Below are 26,229 nucleotides of genomic sequence, written 5' to 3' on the forward strand. Positions count from 1 at the left end.
AAGATTATTTTAATTTAAACTATTTTTAATTTTTTATTAATTAATTTTATTATTTTATTGATTTAATTTGCCTGAAGATGATTATTTTGTACTTTTGTCTGTTTGAATGGTTGTGGTAAAAAAATAAAAAATCAGACGTTACTCAACAGTTACTCAGTACTTGAGTAGTTTTTTCACCAAGTACTTTTTTACTTTTACTCAAGTAATTATTCTACTTGAGTCATATTATTCTGCAGTAACAGTAGGCTACTTTTACTTGAGTACAATTTTTGGCTACTCTACCAAGCTCTGGTCCCAGCACAAAAGTTCATATTTCTTCAAGATTGCACAATGGTGGACTTTTAAGTAAGTAAAGTAAAGTAAGTAAAGTACCTTCTCCAGCTCTACCTCGGGTCGCTAGGGGTCATTAGAGGTTCACATATGGGTTTCCCTCCGCCCCCCTGTGTGACGTCACCCCCCGCCCGCTCCCGCCTCGTGTCACAACGGCTTCAGTTGCTCCGTCAGTTGCACCAAACTGGTCGGGGCGTATTGTCTCAGAGATTTGAAAGAAAACAAACAAACAAACAAAAAAGCTTTTTTTTTAATATCTTTGGTGTGTTTGGAGAGACTGTTTTCCTCGCTGAGCAGTGACACACCGGCGTTACCCCCGAGCCGCTGTCACCGTGAGGGAGCCGGGACTGGCGCGCTTTGTACGGGTGGATGGTGAGTAGCCTCTCCGCGGCTTAAGGCTGATTTATGGTTCCGCGTTACACCGACGCAGAGCCTACGGCGTAACCTTACGGAGTAACGGCGTAACCCTACGGCGTAGGCTCTGCGTCGATTTAACGGGGAACCTTAAATCAGGCTTTAGCTCGTAGCAGCCCCGCCGAGTTAAAGTGTTATTCACCGACCGATGAGGGACCAAACACTCACCAGCCGACAGCAGCTGGGATTGTGGGGTCACTCACCGACCTGTACAGTGACAGGCTGCTGGTGTCAGGAGTTGGCAGCTGTCTCTTGTTTTGTTTGAACCTCGTGATCATAAATGGCCGGGGTCCAGCTCCTGGATGTCCGGCACACACATGTGTTTCACTGAAGCTTTTACACCTACCTGCTTTATTTAGGACTGTAATGCTGGAAAGGAACCTGGGAAAGTATTCACATTCATTACTCAGGTAGAAGTATAGATACTAGAGTTTAAAAATACTCCTGTAGAAGTTGAAGTATCATCTCAAGTTTGTTACTCAAGTAAAAGTATAAAAGTACTGGTTTCAAAACTACTTAAAGTATAAAAGTAAAAGTAATGTAAGGGGGAAAAAGCCATTAAGGACAAAAGCCTTTGAAAATGAATGCATCTTAGTATAATGCAAATATATTAAAGAACCATATATGTGTACTATTGAGCATTAACATGTGTTTCAGAGAGCAGGAGATATGATGACTAGTTGCCTATAAGTATTGTTATGGTGCAAAAAGTCAAACTTCAGAGACATGTTATCATTTATCCTAACCTTTATTGGAATGTACATCCAAGTTTAGTTGAATCTGAGGGAACGGATGTAAGAACAAAACTGGACAAGAACATCTGAAACAACCACAACCAAATTCACTCTATCCGGATGGAGCAATTTAACTGGATAGTTTTTTTTAAAGGCCGGAATGAAATAGAGTAACGAGGCTGTTTTTAAAATGTAAGGAGTAAAAAGTACAGATAATTGTGTGAAAATGTAAGGAGTAAAAGTAAAAAATCGTCTGAAAAATAATTACTCCGGTGAAGTATAGATAACCAAAATTTCTACTTAAGTAAGGTAACAAAGTATTTGTACTTTGTTACTTGACACCTCTGTGTATATTGCAGTGAAATCAGCTGCATGGTTTATTTTGAGAACCTGACCAGCTCTATAAACTAAACTAAAGTTTATAAACTAAATATTGGTTATTTTAGATGACTTTTCCTATGTTTTAATCCATTGCTGGTTTTCTATTTCTTACATGTCCCTAACCCTAACCTTAAATACCTGTCTTGATGTTTACAGTAGAGTTCACATGGGAAGGTTTTAGTCTACACCCTTTAATCTTATCAAGGTGTTTCCAAATTGCTTTCATTCACTTACTGTGCTTGCTTCAGATTATATGTTTATGTTCTCTGTATACAGTTTATGGTAAAATGATAAATGGTTAGCATTTATGTATGCTTTTTTTAACCTTACCCAGGTACTCCAAAGCACTTTCCAACATTTCTCATTCAGCCATTCACCCAAACACACTCAGAATACAGCGCTTCTATTTTATGTATGCTCTCTCTCACCCACTCACGTATATATACACACACACACACACAGACACATGCACATGATGACACTTTGGATTTGTTACCAATATGTGGGTAAGTATCCTTGGGGAGGACACTCAATGCTTGGTTTAGCAAGCAATTGATTCAACAACCAACTCCACCTACGGAGTCACAGCCACCCTAATGCTTTTGTCTTTACGAAGACTGACCGATGTCAGGGCCAATGTGAGGAGTTGGTGTCTTCCCAAGGACACTTCAGCATATGGGGGATTGAAACATAGATCTTCTAATAATTTAAAAGAGCCCTACCAAGGGTGCCTTAAGAAGCGAGGAAGAAGCCTCATATAGGCTTTTGAAATTATCTAAGTTGACTGATCTGGTAAGTTTAATTGACTAATGATTATGCCTAATAATTTTAATTTCTTTTTTTCATCTGTTCAAAAAATAGTTTTTTTGAATCTTGTCAACTAAAATGTCTTTCATAATAATTGCTTTAACGGCATGTTATGTTGTATACAGTTTAGTACAGCTCACTAGCCCACTCTTGATCTTATTGAATAAGTGGATTAGCTGAAAACCCTACGGACAACAATGAAATTAAGTTGAGGAATTATACCGTCTCTAAGCCGAAGCAATTACTTGATGACAGAAAAGTAATGAGCAAGAGTCATTCAGGCAAAATATCTGCTGCTCTAATCTTGTATTATGTTTTAAACTGTTTATTGAGCAGTGTTTTTTTAATACTTTTGACCAGTATTTTATTGCCTGAACTAGAAAATGAGTATAAATGTAAATATAGTTTATATGAATTCATAATTAGTCTTTGGTTTTTGCCTTCCTTAACTAAAAACAGTGCGTTAACCAGTATAATGTTCTTACTAAAGCAATCATTTGTATGTCTCAGATTGAAAATGCTGAAGGCCTAGTACAACGTTATTATTGTACAGTTTTTCATGTCTTGCTGGGTTTTGTTTGAACTGTTTTGTCACTAATGTTGCTACTGCGTTCACATATTTCATTATTATAACAGATAAACAATAACTGAACTTCTGTGCTATGATAGAAACTATCTGACTTCTCTTCTGGTGCTGATATCCTTGAGGCAGTAATGCATGTCAAAACTGAGTTTTGACTAGGCTGTTGTTGTTAATCAGGATTGTCTTCATTCCTGTACACAACTTATCTTTGTGCATCATTTATTACTTTCGTATACTAACTTGCAGAGCCAGTGCAGTGTGACTTTAAGCGGTTTTATATGACTTATATAACTGCTCTTGTAGAAATTTGAGAGAAAAGGGATTCATTTTCAGCTCTTAGTGTTGCTGGAACATTGCAGGCACTTGGTGTTGGAAAGGACTGAGAGTCAGCTGCCCAGTTGTGGCAACCATTGTCTCCCTGCAGGATTGCACCCATAGCAACATAACATATTGAGGACAAGACACAGCCAGGGGTACAGATGGTTCAAACATGTTTAGATACACGTGTTATGGTCTGGATCATTTTACTACGTAAGTGGAGATACAATTACATGCACCTTTTTTCAGAGTATAGGACTGTACTTCCCCTTTGCTTCTGCGTTGGTCTTTTTTTGTGTGTCCAAAACATGAATCATAAGGCTCAAGGAATTAGATTCTGGATAAAACTTGTTAATCTCACACATTGTCTTGTGAATGCAAAACACAATCAGTCACTCTGAGTTCTTGAAAATTAAGTTATCTTTCAGGCAGAAAAAAGCATTTATATCTCTTTTATTGTCAAAGAATCCAAAGGTAAAATAATTAATTGTGTTTGCGTACTTGTGCTGATGCTATTTCCCACCCTATCAGGCCCTGAGAGACAGAGATGAGCTGGGCTGAGGAAGACTGGACAGTGGGCCTGTCTGGAAGGGTCCTGCAAAAAGTGAAGGAGCTGCAGGTTCACAAGGAGCGACTGTTCAAAGAAAACAAGCAGAAACAGCTGCAGCTCGACAACATCAATACAAGCCTTGAAAAACAAACTGTAAAGGTACATGCATATGTTTACGTATTTTTTTGGGTGGGGGGACTATTCCAATTCACCAATCATATCAAATAACTTTTAACATTTAATGATTTCTTAATTAAGACTGTAAATATTAAGCCTGTGGATTCTGAATGGTGCTGAAGTAGTTTGATTTACGTTAAGCCATCTAATTTGGTCATATTGGACTTTCCTTCTCATTTTCGGCACAGTGTACTGTGTTGATTTTGAGCATATTTACCATTTCAGAGTCAATATAAACTTTGTTAGACTAGGACAAGTGAGCCTGTTTTGTGTTTTTTTGTGATCTGAAAACATGTTTGTCTCTCCTATTTCTTCCCCCTTCTCTTGCCAAGTATGAGGAAGTCCGTGGGGAGCTGCAGTCTGTACACAGGGAGCTCCAGAGTGTTCAGGAAGAGGCCAAGGCGGCCGTGACCGGCAGAGAGCGGCTGACCCAGGAGCTTCACACCAGACAAGCCCAAGTATGCTCTTTGGAGGGCCAACTAGATGCGTCTCGTACCCTCAACAACAAGCTCACCCAGGAAATCAAAAGGTAGCACAAGTGGAAATTGTCAGGGACAATTTAATTATTTTTAGTTGCTCTTTTTCTAAAAAAAAAAAATGTTTTAATGCTTTTATGGAGTCTTAGACATAACATTTCTTTATATGAGCTATTACATAATGGCAGTTATTGGTACAGTACTGTCTGGGTGATTGGAGATCATGCATGTCTCGTATATACTGAAATTCCTCCAGATTTCTTGAAATGTTTACATAACATTCAATTTACAAACAAGGAATACACTAGGAGCAATGTGGGGCTCAGTATCTTGTTGAAGGACACCTTGTTATATGAACTGGGGAGATGGGGATTGAGCTAGTTCTGATTGCTCATCCTATCATCATCATCATATTATTATTATTATTATTATTATTAATAATAAATGACTGTTTAATGTGCCGTGCCGTAGAAGGAAGACTGCGCAAATACCTCACAAGCTTCCTTTCTTTTTAATTCATATTTTTTTGTGTTTTAGATAATTTTTTTTTGTATACTACATAAAGATTTTCTGCTAATTTTTACTTATCAAAAAGCTTTCATGGCCTTTCAAGGATGCAACTTTTTACCCAAAACATTTCAATCACCTGTCATACTAATGCTAAATTGCCTCGATAAAACTTTTTTTTTGTATTATTTTTGGCCTGAAATGGTGAATTTGATGAATATTGACAAATTAAACAAATATGACATGATAAAATATGAAATGTATTTGGTTTATTCTGTCTGCAAAACATAAAAGGTAGAGTAGGCACACGTGTTATTGTGTAGCGGTAATGTTATATGGGTTTTTTTTTGTTTGCACTTTCCACATTGTCCTAACTCTTTCTGAATTGGAATTGTATATCTGCAATTTGACTACATTGCAGATATTTAATTGTTTTGAGGTGTTTCCATGTCTACACTAAATGTCTGTCTCAATTCCTCTTTCTGGGGCAGGTTAGAAGCTGAGCTGGAGAAACTGCAGAACAGCAGCAGGCTGCCAGACACCACTCTGTTTTCTACACCCTGCTGGAATACATCCTCGCCCTGGGAACACAATGGTACAATAGTGTAATGACCTCTGTGTTTGTACTCTTTAGTTATTTTTATTTATCTTTTCATCCAAGTGCTGTATACTGTGGAAAATTTGGTGTAAACCCCATGAGATTCCTATGTGGAACAGAAAATGAGGAAGTTCAACCCTCAGCCTCAACGCTTTCTCAGCCACATCACTCCCTAGAGACTGCTGTCTCTCTCTTTCCATTCTTGTCACTAAACAGCTCATCGCTGCTGCTATTCCAGTTTTCCAGTATTACCAGCTTTGAGCAATAATTTTAGTCAATATGCTGTGTTTTTGCCCTGCAGCAAGCAGACAGGAAGAGCAGGATGAAGGTCAGAGCCGGGCACATCACACTCGAGTAAGTACCAGCTTATTCTTCCACAAAGCTATGCACAGGCTAATCCAATACTTATGTAGATTTTAGCTGAAAGCTGCAGTCGTCCACTTGAAGAATTTGGCTCCTTTTTTTTTTTAATAGTAAACCCCCTTCTTTCCCTGTTTTTTAAATCTATCTTCCATTGGGAGTCTTAAGTAATTAATTTGTTCAACAGAACTAGTCCAGGTGGTCATGTCTGCTGTTAAGGCATGTCCAACTGTGGCCAATTTGAGAAAGTTGCAGAGAGTGGCACACATCTAACGCAAAAGTTAGTTGTGTGTCAAAATTCTCCTCACCCAGTAGAAAAGATGGGGCTGAAAGAGCAAAAGATTTTGGTAAATATTAAAACCCTTAAAAGATGAAAAATATATACAGTGTATTTTAAGTTTTAAAAAGTGGTTAGAAATTTCCTGAAATACTTTATCATTGTGGTCTTTTTAAAATATGCCTTACACATGAGTGAATGATTTTTTTTTTTAAGGGGGTAATTTTGCTGCATTATTGACGTGTATTGGCTTTGTTAGCAGGAAAACTTCATATGTGGATATATTATAAATCTGAAATCATCATTTGTTGTTGTTTGTGTAATAATTGCTCGGGGGTCATGTTCTGGGTCTCTGGAAAGCGCCTAGAGACAACATTTGTTGTATTAGACGCTATACAAATAAAATTGAATTGAATTTCTTCTGTTGATTGTATTGAAGCAATATCACCAAGTTGATGTCTTTTTGAATACCAGACAGCTATACAACAGTGGAGTACACAATATTAAGCAAGCAATATTTTTACTAGTTATGTGTCCTATAGATGAAAAAAATAAAATGTACTCAATTTGACTTTTTTTTTTTTTTAGATATATATATATATATATATATATATATATATATATATATATATATGGCTTATTTATAAATAATGCTCAGGAGCTATTTTAGGCATAGTGTGTCCAATTCCGCCATTAATTGTCTGTTTTTGTCAAGCGGAGGTTTTTTTTACTGTTGATGTAAATGTTAACATCTTTGTTTTTACTTTTGTCTCCAATCAATGCCCCTTTATGGTTTTTCACCCTAAACTTCTCTCCCTCCTTTAGCTGCGACACCAGCTCTCTGACATGCCCTCAGCTTCACTGCAACAACAACAAAGGAGCACACCCCACCGACACCCGTCCAACCAATCAAACAACTTTTCCACACCATCGGCAGGATTTCCATGGGAACGAGATGAGTCGGGACCAACATCTAGGAGGCGAATACTGCCTTCTTCTCAGGCGCCAAGCCCTGATACGAATCAAGTCCTGTCAGAACAGGTGCCGTATGGGAAGGAAAAGGAGCACAAGAAGGAGGCTGATGGTGAGTGAACAATTCCGGTGTTAAAACAGGTAACATGGAATTACTGGGTGCTGCCCATTTAAACTTGGAAGATAAGATAAGATTATCCCCTATTTCTCCCTAAATGGGGAGATTCACTCTGTGCAGCAGCAGTACACTTAACACACACATGCAGGGAAAGGGTAAAAAATATATAATTACAAAATATAAACAGTATAAACATTGGAATGAAAAATAAAAAAAAAAGTAGTGCAGTACGGGAAAAGAAAGAAAACAGTGAAGGAAAATGCAGTTTACACAAACATAGTTGAGCCCAGCGATCTTTATCCTTAAGCAAGATTAAAGAGTTAGCTGGATTACTGTAAGAATATTCCCAGCATGTTCACTGTTATCTGTTTACTTCAGTGATTCTGTGCTTGATGTACTTTGAGCGGATTTTGGATTAGATGTTAAGTTTTTTGGTACTCTGCAACATATAGGCTTTACGATACTGCAAACAGAGATCAACATGTCAACAAATCTCAGAATCAAAGGATTCTCTAAAACCTGGACCCCAACAGCAGATTTACGATCTTGTCTGGTTTTCAGTTTTTACCGGGAGATGGAGACTAGCCATGGTCTATCAGCCTCAGTGTAACTTAGAAAAGCTTGAAATGACAACACTGTATTAAATACTGAATACTTTTTACGTCCCCTGCCCCAAAAGATGTTCGTTGACTATTGCAAACCTAAAGTGCATCACAAATGTAAAAAAAAAGACAGTTTAAAAGTACTGGGTGGCATTTCTTAGTAAATGTCATTCAACCAGAAGCAAAAGTTAAATTGGTTTAACCTAATGTGCTAGATAAAACTCCAAACACCCAGGCAGCAGCTGACATTCACTGACATTCACAAAGTAATCTAATTTTACAATAGTAATGTAATGTTGACATAATGTAAAGGTTTCAGTAGAATATCATGGATGCTGCTGTACGGGACAAAAATCACAATCTAGGATATATTTAAACTTAATCTAGAAGTTCATTAATGAAATGCTGATTATATAAATGTATTGATTTTATCCAGGTATTCAGGTTTTCAGAGTACATTTTTAGAAGTCTTCATCACCCAAGGAGTGAATAACCTTATGAAAGATTTAGCCACCTTGCTTTAATGTTATTGTACGTTAAGCCAGACTGATGGTGTGGGGTTCGGTGAGTCAATACAAAACTGGCCCTAGTCTACGGTATCATTGCATGGCAAAAGGACACCGGACATTTTTCCATTAATCTTACTATACACTAAATAATTTCTATTACCATGGAGTCACTCAGAGATGGCAATTACTGATAGCCTCAAAGTCTTTCAAAGATTTTATACTATTATATTACTGATGAAAAGTAGACAAAGAGGGCTTTTGTTTTTGCTGATAAAAGGAACTTCTTCTAAGAAATAAAAAAAAAAAAAAACCAAAACAAGACCATATGTATGATAGGAAGAAGTTCTGTAGGTGTATGCTACTCAGTTGTTTGAGTGTATTTGTCATAGTCATATTAAATGTTTTCTGTGCTGGATAACCCTTTAACTCGAATGGGACTGTACTTCATGTAACTATGCTTGTTACATAAGAGGTTGTGTAGAAATCACTAACTCAGCCAGACATTCCTTCGTCAGCTCCAAGTCCAGCTTTCTGATTTGGAGTCGCTTACAACACTTTATAATCGTGATGTAACGCTGTTCTCTCTTTCAGCCCCACTGCGTATGTGTACAGAGGAGGAGAGGGACAGTTAAAGTGACAATGCATTCTGCCTCTAACTTTTGGAGGGGAAGGGTGTTGCAAATTAATTCTTATACTGAAATCATTTGTTTTGGACTCACGCACCGTTTGATCAAAAAAGACAAATAATGATCTTTTTAAATTAAAAGTCTAATAAATTGTGGATACAGTAGACTTGTATGAGAGAAATACTGAACATAAATCTACTAATGCAGATTATACAGATGATTACAGAGCATATATTTTTATAGTCTCCTGGCTTTAGAATGAGAAGGATGGTGAAAATAGGTTTGGTCAAAGTGTCTGCAAACACACCAGCTGTGTTTGTCATTGAGCCAGTCTGTATAGATCGACCCATTTATAAACACCCCAGCGGTGGGTTGCTGCTATGCCTTTGATTGTTTGTGGTTGCTTGTTAGAAATGTATCTAATCTTGCTGAAACTGTGAATACTTATAGTTAAAGAAGGGAAAAAAGTGCAAAGATGTTATCCAAGTTTTTGATTTTTTTTTTTTTTTGTCCTCCACCCATCCACTGGACAACCATTTAAAACTGAGAACAACAATATTTATTTGTAGTTTTCTCTGCATAAAGATGGCAATGATCGTAAGCTATAAGTAATTTGTATAAATGTTAAAAGTTCATAAGCACTGGTGCAAGCATAAACATTACAGTGCTACTGTCTACGACTGTGTGCAGTACATTGAGATTCATACTGATCAGATTCAAAGACTGTGTCGGGGGAGTGTGTTTATAAACATTGTATCCACTATTTTTAAGAGGACTTTCTGTTGTTGCTTCGTTTGTTTATTGAGATCTGAGATCATAAATAGTGTATTTGTTCTGTCTGTCCACCAGTATCTACATCAGAAATACAGAATCGTGTAATTCTTCTGGAGAAAGAATTGTCTGAGAAGGTCGGGACATTGAAGTGCATTCAGAGCGACATGGCGCAGACCAAGAAGGAGCTTGCTGCCAGAGAACTCAGCTTGCAGAAAGCACGTGATGAGCTTAGCATGGCACACACATGCATGGCCCAGGAAAGAGATCGGGTAAAAACACATTGCTATTGCTACCAGGACTATTTTTGACTTGCATTGGGTGTTGGCTTTTAACATTTCTTTTCCCTGAATTTTGCCCTTGGATAAAATGTAGCTGGAAATATTGCACCCTTTTTAAAACAATAAATAGAAACCATCTGGCTTGTATACGTAATGCCAGGGAGAAACCAACCATTTTCTCATTAATGAATAATTTCCCATTGTTGAATGTCCAAAGTCAACATTAAATTATTAAAACAAGGGGCTTTCAGAGTGAAAGTGCCACACATTTTTTAATGAGACAGTTTCATGTTGTTTGGATAACTTGTTTCCTAAGAATTAGCATGAAATTATCCTGGATTAATTGTTTTTCTTTTGCTTGGCAGGCATCGACCACTGAGCAAAAACTAAAGCAGCTTCAAGAGGAGCTCAAGTGTCAGAGGCAAAATACAGAAAGCAGTCGACTGCAACACCAACAACGCACCAAGGACCTGGAGAAACAGCATCAGAGGGTGGGACAGACATTTACCGTGTGTGTGTGTCTGTGTGTGTGGTTACAAATGTACCATTGTTTTATTCCAAAACTGAAGGTTTAGATTTTGGTGTTTGCATATATCCAGGATTTGGCAGAGCTTCAGAAGGAGAGGCAGTATCTGGAGAAGCAACACCAGCAGGAGGTGAATAAGCTCAATCAGGAGCTCCAGCAGGCCACGGTGCTCCACAATGCCCTTCAGGCTCAGGCAGATAAGGTAAACACACACAGAAGCTCAAATGAATACAGATTAACAACACCATCATCACCTCTAAAATGCTTACTGCCACATTTGTTAAAATAAGATCTTTATCAACACTGGAAACTGAGGATCAGCATGTTGATATTGTTGATACTTTGGTTCATATGTCTGTTTTTTCAGCTCCTTCCTTTATCTCTTTCCTGCTTTTCTGCCTTTATCCCATCTTCTCTCTCCCCATTTTCTTCTCTTTAGTGCAGCTGTTTTTATGGTTTGCACCAGAGGTCAATAAACTTCTTCTTCCCACACTTTCTTCTTTCCCTTGTTGCTTCCTGTGACTCTTGTTTCTCTCTCTTGCTTGTCGTGTTTCTGTCCCACCCCTCCACATCTTCCTCCCTGCTTTGTCCTCCTCTCCTCCTGGTTTCTCCCCAGTGGAAAGGTTGAGCAGCAAAGGTAATAACATTGTGACTGTGTTTGATTATACAAAACGGTTTGGTTTTGGCAGCATGAAATAAACTAATAATCTCTACTATATGTGTGAGAAGTGGTCAGAATATTTACTGAGACAGATGTTAAAGAGTGACTGCAGGATGGGGGTGAAAAGGTTGGATGAAAGAATTATTCGAGGCATTGTAGATGAGGGCAAATTTGTTTTACCCCCCCACTCTGAGAAAAAATAACACACATTTTCATCTGTGACAATACAACGTTTCCTCATATGCTTTTCTATGATTTCAAATCTGTAAAAAAATCAACAGCGTCTATGAAAAGCCACTGTAAGCCTTTTGTGAACCGCACAGATGTTATCTCTTAAAGCAACAGAGATTAAACACACAATGGAGGCGCAGTTCTACACACAATGTCAGCTGCAGTCAAGAGCCATGAATGATGTAATACTGATCAGTTTACACTATTTGCATTTGACCATTTGTTTGTTCCTTTGTGCAGTTTCCATCATAAGAATCCCACAGGAACTGTTTGTCTTTTGTAATCTCTTTAAATGTTTAGGTATAATTTACAGTTTTTAAAATGCACCAAGTTCATGACACATTTTGCATAAATCTCTCAAAATATCGAGTAATAGTAACTTCCAAGAGTTGCGAGATACCAGAAAAATCTAAATAACCAAGCCATTTGATAGACATTTAAGCATAAAAACAAGAAATAACAGCCCCTGGCTTATTACTTTATACTTTTTGAAGAATGTGGCAAGTTATTTACAAATGTTCAAAACCTTCTTGTGAACAGTCATTAAAAAGCAGTGAAATTTGTCTCTTACAAACATCACTGATCTGCCGCAGTTAATACTTTTACCATCTTGCTTGTTGTTTCATACACACTGTTGTGTAAATGTTTCCGGCATGACAATAAGGCAGCATGTGAGAGTAATGAATGGATAATGGGGAAGAAGGCAACAACCAGTTTTGGATTAACAAAGATAATGTTTTTGCTGAACCTGGAGCTAGAACACTACATTGTACGGTACACATACATTTAAGACCGTTCAAGTGTATACTGACTTGCGACAAAAATAGTAACTTGAACCCGATCAGCGTAAGTTTTTTCTTGTTTCTTCAGAGGAGTGACACAAGACTGTTGTTCATCACTGCTTGCTGTCCTGCTTGCTGAACCCTTCGTTTGTCCTGATTCCTGCATCCAAAGCAACAGCGTTTCATTTGTTCATTTACTTTTTTCTTGCCTCCTTTCATAATTTCTCTCGAATCAATTTATAGATCTTCTCTCAGCTAACAAATCATGTCTTCCATCAGCTTTCTCTACAAAAGCAGGTGTTGGACAAAGAGTTAGAGACTGTAAAAGAGAAACTGAAGTGGACAGAGGAACAGCTGAAAGAAAGCCAAAAGAAGGAAGCGCAGACACAATCAAAACTGATGGTAATAAGAAGAGACACACACACACACACACACACACACACACACACACACACACACACACACACACACACAGTGGAGTCTGAGTCGACATGTATTAATTATTCATTAGCTGAGGGTTGGGTATCCTGAGAGCTCCATACATTTTTAATCGGCATCATAAAGTGCAATATGTTGGTTTTGTTGTTGTGTTGATAATGGGAATAGTTAACATGGGAAATGTGGCCTTTTCAAATATCCCACTGCTTAGTTGTATTTTATTGACCTGTAACATTGGAGATTGGGACTTATCCAAGAAAATGATATTTGTCAAATATTAAAACAAAAAATTTAGATTTCCACCCCAAAGTGTCACATGGAAAGATGAAAAGATTGTTTGTTTAAAAGATCAAAAATCCAATGGTGAAATACTAATGTAGAGTGAGAACTGATGAACTTGGACACAATAAAATAGGTCTTATTGCGAGCACAGTAAAAGTGTGTGCAAACAAAGTGCAACACTCATTATTTACTCTATTGCAACACTGTCGCTAATGCTGTTTTGTAGCCTGCTTGTCTGTGGATTGTTGCTGTGGTAATTTTGTGTTTATATGAAGCACCCATGCAACATTTCCTTTTTAGGAAAGTCCTACAAAAATACAAACATGAAGTTTTGGGGAAACTGACATACTGATTTAAGAGAAATATTAGAAAATCCTTAATTACAACAACAGTATTTAAGGTTCAAGCTGATCTCTTTTTAAATACCTAAACAAATCCAGCCCTGATTTGTAGAAAATAGAGATACGTTTGTTTGACTGGATTGAATCCATTTCATTTTTGCATTAGGAAGCGGTGCGTGAGGCCGAGGGTGTGGCAGTGAGTCTGGAGCAGAGCAGGAAGAGGGAGCGAGCTCTGGAAGAGGAGGGAAAAAGACTGGCAGAGGAGAAAGCTGACACCCAGCGTTTGCTCAAGGAATTGCAAGGTGAGGACAAAATAAAATAATGTGGTTTAGCTGAAGTTCTGGGATTTGCCTTTAATTTCTCTGGCAGCAATTCGAAGGTCAGGAAGATCTAACAGAACAGAAGGGTTTCTTAAACTTAAACTTAAACTTTATTTATTTATATAGCACCAACTCATGCAGTGTAAATGCAACTCATGGTGCTTTACATACAAAATAAAATAACAATCAAAAGTACAATTTAAAACATCCCATACGACCCCACCCCCCACCCCCCCACGCATACACATTCTTCACATTCTTCCCAGACAATGCAGCACGGCAAATCCCTAATATCGGCTTATATCTATGTCCTTCTGTTGGCTCCATTAAATGATAATAAACATATACATTTACATGTTTAAATAAAATGAACATGTATGTATATGATATAAATCCAGAAACAACTTAATCAAATGGATCTAAATATGAAGACATTAAAAAACTGACATAGGTTAATAAGTTAGGGGGGGGGGGGTTATATCATTAATGTGACACATTAACTGTGGTCATTTTGCACTGTGAACTTTGCTCACAAACACCACAATTGTTATTAAGCACACTTTCGCACTATGACAGGTGCTCTATTGTTCCACAACAGCAAGGTCTCATTCTTTCCTACTGTAGGACTACACTGGAGTAGATAATGTCTACTCCATGGTACATTATCACTTCATTACAAAGTTACCACCAGTAGGAGGAGGCAGCAGCACCTATGACCTCCTTGCATATGAGCAGCACTGTCCTTGTGATGTGCTGGAAGACCTTGATCTGTTTGAGGAAAAAATTCAACATATTCTGTTATTATCTCTTTTTCTCTGTAATCATCATGTACTGTAAGCAAAATCAAATGGTTGGGAGTGGTAGCCTAATGGGTACAGAGGTGGCCTTGGGTCTGGAGGACCCAGGTTCAAGGCAACTGAGGTGAACCAGCCCGATCAAGGCCTTTAACCCTAACTGCTCCCCGTGCACCAGAAAAATTGCAGTCCACTGTTCCTCGTCCAACTAGTGATGGGTTAAAATAAAAAGACTGTGTGTTTTGTGAGTTGTATACTGAAAAATAAAGTGTATTGTTTTAAGTCAAAGCACAAATATGCCCCCCCAATGATTCTGTGCTGGAAAAATGCACAACTTTGTTTAGATTTATTCATACGGTCTTATGTTGACGAATAGTCAGTTTTACACTCGTCCCGCCACCCTTCAACAGTGTATGTGTTTAGTTTCGTAGGACAATGAAAAGCCCCTTTTACATTGGTGAATACCCCACGTTTTACACTCAGATCTAGCGTGTCCTTTTTACATTGACTGAAGCAGGGTGGTGTGTCAAGCTGGCCCTGCTAATAACCCGCTTCTGACGGTACACTTACCGTAATCACGGGTCAGGACTAATGTAAACAGAACTGATGCGAGGCAGTGGTTTGTGGGCGGGATTTGTTGCTGACAAGACAAGGATGTCTATGAGCTCCTCATCCTCATAGCATAGCAACATATTACAGAACCGTAATCTGCAACTGGCTGCTAAAATGGCTTTGCAAGAAACAAAACCCGGTTCAATTACAAACTAAAGAGCCTCAGAAATAATTTATTTGCATTCAACAAACACATCAGCAGGAGTGGCAGATGGAGACTGCTGGTCACATTTGTGTAACACGATTTGGGGGAATTCGCTCCGCAGATTCACTACACAGGTTGTCACAAGACTGTTATTCAGCACGGATCCACCACCCGCTCCATCTCCCTCCCTCACCTCTGATGTTGGTGAAGCCAGTGCGGCCAACTGAAGACACTGGGCCTTCATGTTGTATAATACCACTCAATAACACCGCCCGACTTGCCTTTTCTCCCTTCACTTTGTCTTCAGGCTCCAGGGAGGCAATAACATGCCTTGCGTTTACATTGCCCAACACACGTTCAAAATGCTTTCATCGTCCAGGAATAAAAGTGGGATCTAATCTAAAAACACCATAAGTGAGGAGAGTGATGAAGAGAGTCAAACTAATGTAAAATCTTTCATACAAGTAGAATGCAGACATTAAAGAATAACATCATGTGTGTCACACGTCTCTGATAGCAGGTTTTTAATAATAGAGAATAATTCCTAAAACAATGACAATTAACATTTACTGGAATTGAAAAGGACATGTTCTGGTAACTGTAATTTATAAGTTAATAATCCCAATGCATTATAATGTTATAACATTAAAGATAAAAGATTTGTAATCTACTTATTTTTATGTATTTCCTGTTTCCAGAGCAAACATGTGCACCAGCCCCCGTTCCACAGCCTACCCAGTTTTACCCTCCTGGTCAGATTTTGCCATCACATTCTTCCTTCAGTCATCCTCCTCGACCACCAACCCACAGCAAGAGGCCTGCTGCAACCCAAGCTGGAACACAGAGGGAAGATGATGGAGATGAGGAAATGGCAGATGTTGCATTATCTTATCCTTCTGATAGAGAGCCAGGAGAAGGAATTGATGCAGAGCAAATAATTTCTGCCAAAAACCCTGAGTGTTTACCAAGACTGCAACAAAACAGAAAAAGCAACGAGGAGATTAAAATCGGATGTGACATCACTGGGACGGAGGGAAGCCGTTCCTCTCATTCTGGTATCCCCATCACCACCTCTATTGGTGATGACGGAAAGACAAATCCTGAAGACTTGTCTCCAATGCTTTCTGCTGAAAAATCATCTTCTATCAAGTCTGAGGCTACTGTCTTGTCTGAAGACCTCAAGCAGGAAAATGTCCTGCTCCGTTCAGAGCTTCGAGATGTACGTGAAGAGCTCCAGAAAAGACTGGAGGATCTGGAAGCTCAACGGCGGGCTGAGTCAGAAACACGGACCCGCCTCAAACAGCTCAGCCGCAAAAACGCCAGCAAGGCTGTGGAAAGAGATGAAAAAGAAAAGGAATGGAGAACACAACTGGAGAATGAGAAGGCTGAAACAGAAAGGCTGAGAAGGGATATTGCAGCTTTGGAGTCTGAGCTGAAGAGAGGTTATGAGGAAAGGGACAAAATGGAGAAACAAGACGAGGAGGAGAGAAACACAACAAAAGATGATAGAGAGTGTGAAATGATAGAACTAAATATCCAGCTGAAAAGTCAGCTGGCACAGATAAAAGCCCAACTGGCTCTGGAACGAGAAGAACGAAAGAGAGAGGAAAAGGAGACAAAACATGTAATAAATACTGACAGTGATGGAAATAAGGAGCTGAGCATGAAGGTACTTGAGCTCATGGCTGAAGTGGAAGAACTAAAGCACAGGAGGAAAGATGACTTACAAAAAGAGGAGAAACTTTCTGTTACCAACAGCCCCTTGACGTATCTGACTCTCCACAATGATGAATTCAACTCCAATATTGTTGGCTCTGACAACAAACTTCTCCCTTCACCAGAGCAGCACCATCTCTTCTGCCAGTCCACCAACCAACGCAATATCCTCATGTCCACACCAACAGCAGACATCACACCAGATAATCAAAACGTGATAGATGTTGAGCACTCACCTCAGTTGGGCCACACTGAATCACGTCTTATGACCTCTGAACCGGAAGATGTCAAAAATAATTCATCAGAACAGCGCAGGACTGATCTGGCCAGCTCTGATCTCACTAAAGAGCTGGAGCACCTGCAGAGAGAGTATGCCAAGGAAACAGAACGTGCTGACCAGTACCAAGTGAAACTAGAGGTCCTACAAAGCCAGGTAAATATGAAAATGGTGGTGGGGTACTAGTCAGCTCACAGCAAAGTTCCCAGTTTGAATTAAACCTGGGTCCTTTGGAGTTTGTATTTTCAACCTGTGGGTACGTGGGTTTTCGTTCCACAGTCTTAAAGATGATGCTAAATTATCCTTAAGAGGGAACATGAGTGTGAATGGGTTGCCTTTATAAGTTTGTGTGTACCCAATTTTGTAACCCGTGATGGCTGGGATAGGCTAAAATAATCCAATACTGAATAAGATAAAGTGGATATGGAAAATGAATTAATAAACAGTATATCTTAATAAGATGCAGGAAGGTTTTTTTTTTCTCCCCATTTTGTTTGACTTTTTTTTTTTTTTTTTAAACAGTCACACTAAGATTGTTGGGACATTTAACACAAAAAATATGGCCAAATGTAGATTAAGATTTACAATTCAAAACTGTATTTATGTGTCACTCTTTATACTCCTATAATTCCTTCGCACAATCTGTGGGTTCAGATGTGAGTATTATTACAAGAATGATAATGCAGTGTTCCTGCAGAGATGCCACTGATCTGATTGATAGGATTTATTGATGAAGTTTGTCTCTGTTGGCTTAATGAATGGAACTGGTCTTTATGACCGGCTAATGATTACATACTAAAGAGCCAAAACAAAAGACGAAACTGGTATTTTTAATGAATAAAAACAAATACAATAACATCACTGCCACAAAAACCATCTAAAGAAACCAGAAATTAGGAGACTGTGCCACATTACTTATCACTTTTATAAACCAGCAGATGAAAATATGTTCCTTCCTAATTTGTAAAGGCAAAACAAAAATAAAGTCAAGATGGATGTTAATTATATGTGTATGCCACTTTAAACCGGTAATATAAAATGAGCTGAATGGTCCATAAAGATTATTCCTGTTTATTCCAGCTGCTTCCCTTTTTTCCCTCAACATTTATTTGAAAAGTTCTTTAGTTGTAAGTCTGGTATTGACAAATAAACAGATATTGGCCACTTTAAGAACTCACCAATAAAGAGTGAACCCAGATCGAATAAAAGCAAGGAAGCAGCAGAGACAAATCAGAGTATGTTGGAGATCTTACAAATCTCAACTGCTCTCCTTGCAAGTAAATTCTAATCGTGTTTGTGTCTTTCTTTGTCTCCAGAGAGTTTGATGATACAAATGTTACGTGCCTAAACCTAACAGCAAACTTCCTTAATAAAAATCTCTGGCTAGGCTTTTAAAATGTGTCATATGTGAGCCATTCTGGAATCAATACCCATAGTAGATTATTGCATGTTTCTCCAACATTTAGTCTTATTATTTACTTTTTCATCTTACTCTGTTCTTAGGTGACACGTCAGACCCAGCAGTTGACCACGGCCTTCGAGAAGCAGAGCCACAATATTTCAGGCCTTCTGGTTGAGCTAGAAGAGAAGGAAAAGGCCTTTGTGAGCCAGGGAGAAGAACTACTGCGATACAAGAAAGAGCTGGATGCGCTGAAGACTCAAAAAAGGGAACAGACGGAGATGATAATCAAAGAGGGAGAGGAGCTTGGACAAAGACATGTTACATTAGCAGAAACATCAGAACTTAAACTGGAGGAGAAGCATGATGTCAGCGATCACACTGTGAACTCATTGGCAGGTGGTGACTTCAATTCAGAGAGAGATACAAGTCAACCAAAGACTGAGACACGTGATGCTGAAACACCGACACATCCTGGCCGTAAAGATGAAAGTGAAACTGTGTGCCCTGACATGGAGCGCTCAAACTCTTTAAATCTCAACAAGTCTCAGAGTTACTGTGACTCTGTTTGTGAGGAGGGACAGAATGAGTCTAGTCAGAATGGAGTTACAGCAGACATATTTACAGAACTGTCCGCTCTCAAACAGGAGAATCAACTGCTGAAACAAAGGATACAAGACTTGACTGTTTCAGATGCCAAGGTCCCAACGTTGCAGACTGACAGTGAAGCCCAAGAGGACCTAGTCAAACAGACCCAGAACTCAGCAAATACTTCTCCGTCTGTCTTAAAGGAGCAGGAGACTCAAAGTGTGCCAAATGTTCTTATTAATGAGGGACAATTGTTACAAAATGCCAAAATGAGTGAAGATGAAGTTCAAGAATTAGAAGGGAACCAGTGGAGAACCTCGAGTGGTGAAAATGACTTGGAAGAAGTGTCAGACGTCCAGATCGACTTCCTACAGCAACAGGTAGGGAGAGCGAATCACATCTTGCTTAAAAAGAGCTTGAACATATTTTTGGGGTTTTTAACATTCACAGAAAATGAAAACGACTTCAGAATTTAGATGCAGATATTTTTACTTTTTGCAAGAAAGTACCTTCACATCCAATGATATACAACATCCAATATGTACAGCTTGTAACTTCAATAAAACAGGAAAAATATAGACCATCTTTAGACATGTACCACTTTCCATTAATCAGATGGCAGCTGAATGTGTCTTGTTTGAATAATCTGCACATCACAGAGCTCACATATGGGATTTTATTTGCTTTTGTGAAGCTTAAAGTACCAGGAATATTTTTAGACTGCTTTGTCTGGATCTGTATGTAGAGAGAGGGAGGTCGTTGGTGTCTGGATCCATCTGTTCCTTTTCCAGATTTACTGTTAGTGAATTTATGCCTGTTCAGATCTTCTTTTTTTTTTTTCGAATAATTTTCCATGTCATTTCACAATGACATTCAGGTTAAGTTGAACCAAAGTATTACTTTCAACATGATACAAGTTGAGGGGAAGACTGTAAAAAAAGAATCAGATTTCATAATTGGCAAAGGAAATTTCTGTCCATTTTTCTCTACAAATAATTTCTAATTTCCCCTTTTAAATAAAACATACAATTAAATAAACTTAAACATGTAGAAACATGCTTTCATTCCCCCACGTTTCAAACAACCACTGTACACATGGCATGTTATTTTGAATTTTTATGGTTTTAAGACGTGAAAGGCTAAATTAGCATTTTATTAGTTAACCTCTCTAAATTTACTGTCCAACTTTACACAAAAGGCAAATACTGCACAATGTGGGGCCATTCTGTCACTTGAATGGTCATGTCTGAATGAAACTGAAGAAAATACATTTTTATATCCCTGTTTATTCACTCTTCTCTTTTGGCCAGGTGGAGGCGCTGCAGCGACAGGTTAGAGCTCTGTCTGAGGAGACGCAGCAGCAGACTCAGGAGCTCACTGTGTGGAGACTGGCCTCCCAACCACTCTCAACCTTTGACCAGTTCTCTACTAACACAGATGACCCGTGTGAAGCACTGGAACAGATCGTCACTATTACTCAGTCTCTTTCAAGCAAGCAACAGACAGATGAGCTGACCCAGAGCCAGGACAGCATCACAATCATCAGAGAAGATGAGTTATCTCTCTGCTGCTCCTCCAACAAACTTCAAGGTCATATGTTGTTCTCCAGGTAATTTTGAGAAGTGCAAAAACTCAGTTTATTCTACCCACAAATGTATATGAAAGACATTATGAAAATTAGTAACTTATTCTTATTTAACCCACAAGACTAGAGAACAGACACTTTCCTGAGCCAAAGAGCCTCGGTTCCCGTGAAGTGACAGCGGAAGTTCAGCAGGACGTTCAGAACAACGTTCAGAACACGGCTGCGATCCACCAGGTGATTTCTGTCAGACTTTCTGTTTGTTTATTTGTTTCTGTCGCTCACTCACACTCCCTACCACTGAATAAGTTTTACATTCTGTCTTTCAAGACTACGATAGTAGACTTCCTGCAGAACATGCAGAAGAGGAAATGAGAACTTAATCGGACTGCTCTGTATTTTCCTGATTATTTCCAGAGGAAAACCGTGGGAAGGAACTGTCTAATTTAGGGGGGGGGATTGCTTTAAATTGAGAAATTTGAGAAATGACACAGTTCCAAGTTATTGTAAGTTTATTCAAGAGAGTCTTGATTCGATGCATAGAGAATCATTGAGCATGCAAAAAACTGACAACAGAAAAGCAGTTGGATATAGCAGGTTTTAGTGATACCTGACTTTTATTCTGATTCTTTTGGAGCAGTTCCTCCTTTTTGTATTATCATTCTCATTTCCAAAGAATAACAAGGAAATTAATTCCCTATGAATTAAAGTATTTGTGCTTTTGTATCAAAACTCAGAATAAAAGCCTTTTTCATCTTGTATATACTAGAAACGAGATAAATCCAATTTTCATGTAGACACAGTGTGCACAAATTTGTTTATTTGGTGTGTTTTATTTTTATCCATTTTTTGACGCAGGAATCTGAAAATAAAAACCAGTTCAACCTAAAATCGTCAGATGCTTGTCCGGACCAATACAAAGTGAAGAGAAACACTGACTTCATTCACATGTCACTGCAGAAAATGGTTGAACATGAAGCCAAAAACCCCCACGCACACTCGGAGCCAAATCCAACCAACATGGAAGAGAGTTGCACAGGAAAACCTGAGGCCAAACCAAACTCTTCCAGAGCAACCGATGAAGTAAACACAACCAGTAACTCTGCAGACAAAGATGTCATAACGGAAATTAGAAGTGTCAGCAGTCAAACAGAGGAGAGTTTGTATCGTCGCAGTGCTCTGACTGTATGCGCGACCACACAGACTATGGAGGAGGAGGATGAGGATGAAGACACAAAGGTGGTGGATTCTCCTCCTGTTTCTTCATCATCTGAGAAGGTGGAGACGAGAGACAAAATTTTGTTTTCAGGTTCTTTCCCAATACCAGCTGACCCGGCCCGTCTGGCTGAAAGAATCCTCCGTAATAGGACGCAGTTATCAGCTGCCTTTGATGATACGGAGTATGAACCATACGGCCTGCCGGAAGTTGTCATGAAAGGTAACTTTGTTTGGCTTGTTGTGTAGAGGTAAGAAAAACAAATGCCATTTGAATAATTTAATAATAATAAGTTTAACTCCAGCTGCTAAACACCATCCCCCACATCCACAGACCCCCTCCCCCCCTCCCGGACTGCTCCATACTCCTGTTACATGTTTACATCCACTGTCGACACTTTACACTGACACTTTATATTTTATTTATACCACAGTCACTCTATTTTCCTTTTTTTTTTGATATTCTTATATTTATATATTCTTTGTACATACGAGACATGCTTAATTTATCTGCTTTTATTTTATTTTATTATTCTATTTGGTACTTTCAACGTCTTGCTGCTCAGTTGTTCTTGCAATTGCCCCTCGGGGATAAATAAAGTTTTTCTGAATCTAATCACATAAACCATGTTTACAAAATTTCTCTCAATGCCTAATGAGTCCAATAATTTCATCTATCTCTAAAAACACATTTTCCCTTCCTGAATTGACAGCGATGGAAAAATATTGAAAGGGGAGGAAATATAAGACTTCTTTTGAGCAAGTGACACTGCAACAAACAAATCTGTACTTACGTTGCTCAAGAGTTGCAGAAGGTGTAAATAAATAACTAGTACATAAACTTTGAGGAGTAAACATTACATCAATTAGCTCTAAGTGGCCAAAAAACATATCAAATTAGTTTTTTTTTTAATTTAATCTGAAAATAAGATTCTTGATTGAGCCAACTATTACTTTTCTCTACCATATATGTCAATGTTAATTTAATGGAATTGCTTTCTCAATGGAAGAGATAGATAGAGAGTTAGATAAACAATCTGATAATCCGACAATCTGATAAGGGGTTTTAGAAAAATGGCACAAAAAACAGGTTTCTGTTGTTTCTTTATGTTCCCTTTATTTCTGCCCACATTCATCTAATTTGTGGATTTGTGGTAATTGATGGATATGTTGTTTCATCCCTCAGGTTTTGCTGACATCCCTACTGGTCCCTCGTGCCCCTACATTGTGAGAAGAGGCTTGTTAGGAACAGCTGTTCTACCCCCATCCCAGAAAGACCCACAACTGGAGGACGAGACGGATTAACAGGTAGAGTTCTGTAAACTAGTAAACATTTGTCCCCATCATTCACAAATAGATGTCCCAAGACTTAATACATTCAAAGGCATTAATAATAAGCTATCCCATCTATCCTGAACAGGTAGGGCACTTTACATTTTAAGGCAAAAGCTTTGTGGTATAATTGAAACAAACCAAGATATTCCCAACACTTCATTTCTGAACAACACTGTAAATCACAAGTAGTCCACACAAATGATGGTTTCTGTGTTTGGTTCATTTTCCCATCTTGTTGATCACAGTTGTGCAGTTGGTATATGTTTTAGTATCTGCCCACAAAAGCCAAATGCAGCTCAGTGATACTTTTTGTAATAATTGAATTGGAATTTAAGGATTGTGTTGATTCAAGAGCTTTTTTATTTTTTTTATTTCCTAGTTGTTTGCCAATCTTGTGGAAGGAACTGATCACTATGGCTGGCTTCACAACCAACCTGAATGATGGATGACTTCAGCAACAAAGAGCCTTGAAGCACTTCAGATGTGGGAACTGGTACAGGACTGGTCAGAAAAGCAGCAGACTTGTACTTTCTGCAGATATGTGTGCAGGTAATTGGGCCTGCTGCTCTGCAGAATAAACACCTTCACCTGGGAGCAAAAATGTCTTGTCACTAGTTTATCCTGAAATTGCTGTGTGGAGACGTTGCTGTCCATCACAACGCTGGTCACTTTACAGCCACCTGTATATTTACGCACTAAAGTGGTGATTTAGTAAGGCTTGTTGATGTTTCTTGAACCACCTTTTCAAGGGGAGAGTTTAGTTTTTCAGTAACTTTGAATTAACTTATGGACCTGGCCTCAGTGCCTTTATGTTTTTCTGAACACAATAAGTTTGACCTGTTTTTCAAAAGGGTAAAGCCAAAGGTGGCCAGTTGTGAAATGACTTATTTTTTTCTTTTCTTTTTTACTTTTACATTTAGATGTGGCATATTTATGGACACTTGAATGTGTTTTATAAGTGGGCACATGTTTACAAAATTGTGTGTGTAACATTAGCTGTGACTATGAACATGTGTGTCCCCATCCCAATGTTACTGTTTGTATATGTGTGTTTGGGAGTGAGTACAGTGAGGACATGTCTATGACTCAGTCTAACCTGCGCTGGTTTCCGCTCCATGTATGGTGATGCACACTGTGCTGCTGCACTCCTCTCCGTCTGCTTTATTTCTCTGTCACACACTAACAGTAGTTAGGTTTATAGTTGCTTAACCCAAAACTGCTCGTATGGAGCTTTATTTTGATTTGAGTACACATGAACTAAAAATACTTTTTTTTTCTTCTTTTTGTATGTAATAAATGTAACTTATTTTATTTATGTAGCATTTGAAGCACATTCACTTCTGTGTATAGAGAAGAGTTAAGAGTTTGGAGTTGGTTGATTATTTGAAGTTGCGTGATTATTTTCACTTGAAGACATAGAGATATAAAATAATACTGACTGCTCAGTCCCCTGTAAGTAAGTAATGTGAAACAAAAGCTGCAGTTCTTGGTCCCAATTTTAGCAGCGGCTAAAAAAGGACTTACTAAAGAGTCCATGACAAACTTAACAAGGTAATGAATTCAGAATTTTGTTTGAAGATGTATTTGTTCCCTGAATACTTGCTTTATAACCATTTGCCTTGATGAGGGAAGCCTTCACTGAAAGAGAAATACAAGTTATTACTGCAACACAGCTATAATAGCATCCTCTGTTTTGTTTTGGTCGCTGGAAAAGGTCAGTATTGTCCCCATATAGCTTTCTGGTTAATGTAAAAATGTAATTGGTTGTAGATTGTGTTGATTTACAAAGCCTAAAGACACTGAAAGCTGCGGGCACCACGGTCCTGTAATTGCTAACTTCCCTTGATGCTCTCTGGTTGTTTTGGTTGTTTGTTTTTTTCCTTTCTTTGCTTCTCTGCACAGCCTTCCTGTGCCTAGCTTTGTTTATTCCAAGTAAACAAGATGAGGGAATACACACCAAAAAAAGAGAAGCCTTTGTGTGTCTCAAGGTGATTTTTTGTCTTTGTTTTTTATGTGTAATGTAAACTTGAATTGACTTTGTCTTGTGGCTGTGGCTTGTTTATTCAATCAGAACACAGTAGGCTGCTGCTGTTCATCTGCCACGCTGACATCTTCACACACACAAATACACAAATCACCATCCTCCCTGGGTATTTTTGGGATCTATAGTCTTCTGGGATTGTCTGGCTGTGAACAGGGAAACTTGCTGTGAATTTGTTGCCTTGTTTTGGACACTTTTATGTGGATTTGTCTTTGATCTGTTTGCAGCTACAATAAAAGGCTAGTTCACCATTGCTTCTCTTTAATGCCCCAAAGTCTGAGTGGTTACTCTCAGAAGTACTCTTAATGTCCCATGTTGTGATGTTCATGGTTTTATTTTTTTAGCTTTACTTGGGGAGTTTTTGCAGCTGGTACACAATTAAATCTAAATGAGAGGTATGGGTCAAAGAAGAGAGCCCCAAAGTGTTTTTAGGTGGAATATCTTTGTTAAATCACACAAGTATTTCCGCAATTACCAAAGTCCTTTCCTTTTGCCTCTTGGTCATTAGGAGATTGTTGAGGAGGTGCTGAAACCTTTCATAGAGGAAGAGAAA

General features: G+C 38.5%; 1 protein-coding gene across 1 annotated transcript; it reads left to right on the plus strand.

Moving 5' to 3' along the window:
* The first annotated feature begins 515 nt into the window (after positions 1 to 515).
* On the plus strand, positions 516 to 25,921 carry si:dkeyp-115e12.6 (centromere protein F). Its single transcript, XM_061725563.1, has 18 exons — positions 516 to 702; positions 4,099 to 4,276; positions 4,627 to 4,823; positions 5,769 to 5,872; positions 6,177 to 6,229; positions 7,338 to 7,596; positions 10,189 to 10,382; positions 10,757 to 10,882; positions 10,991 to 11,119; positions 12,871 to 12,993; positions 13,819 to 13,954; positions 16,222 to 17,672; positions 19,020 to 19,883; positions 20,814 to 21,112; positions 21,211 to 21,322; positions 21,944 to 22,523; positions 23,487 to 23,608; positions 24,015 to 25,921. Exons 2-17 carry the CDS (start codon positions 4,115 to 4,117, stop codon positions 23,603 to 23,605), a joined length of 4,908 nt encoding a protein of 1,635 aa, XP_061581547.1. The 5' UTR covers positions 516 to 702; positions 4,099 to 4,114; the 3' UTR covers positions 23,606 to 23,608; positions 24,015 to 25,921.
* The last annotated feature ends 308 nt before the right edge of the window (positions 25,922 to 26,229 follow it).

Source organism: Cololabis saira, chromosome 7, assembly GCF_033807715.1.
Source record: "Cololabis saira isolate AMF1-May2022 chromosome 7, fColSai1.1, whole genome shotgun sequence".
NCBI classification, from domain to species: Eukaryota; Metazoa; Chordata; class Actinopteri; order Beloniformes; family Belonidae; genus Cololabis; species Cololabis saira.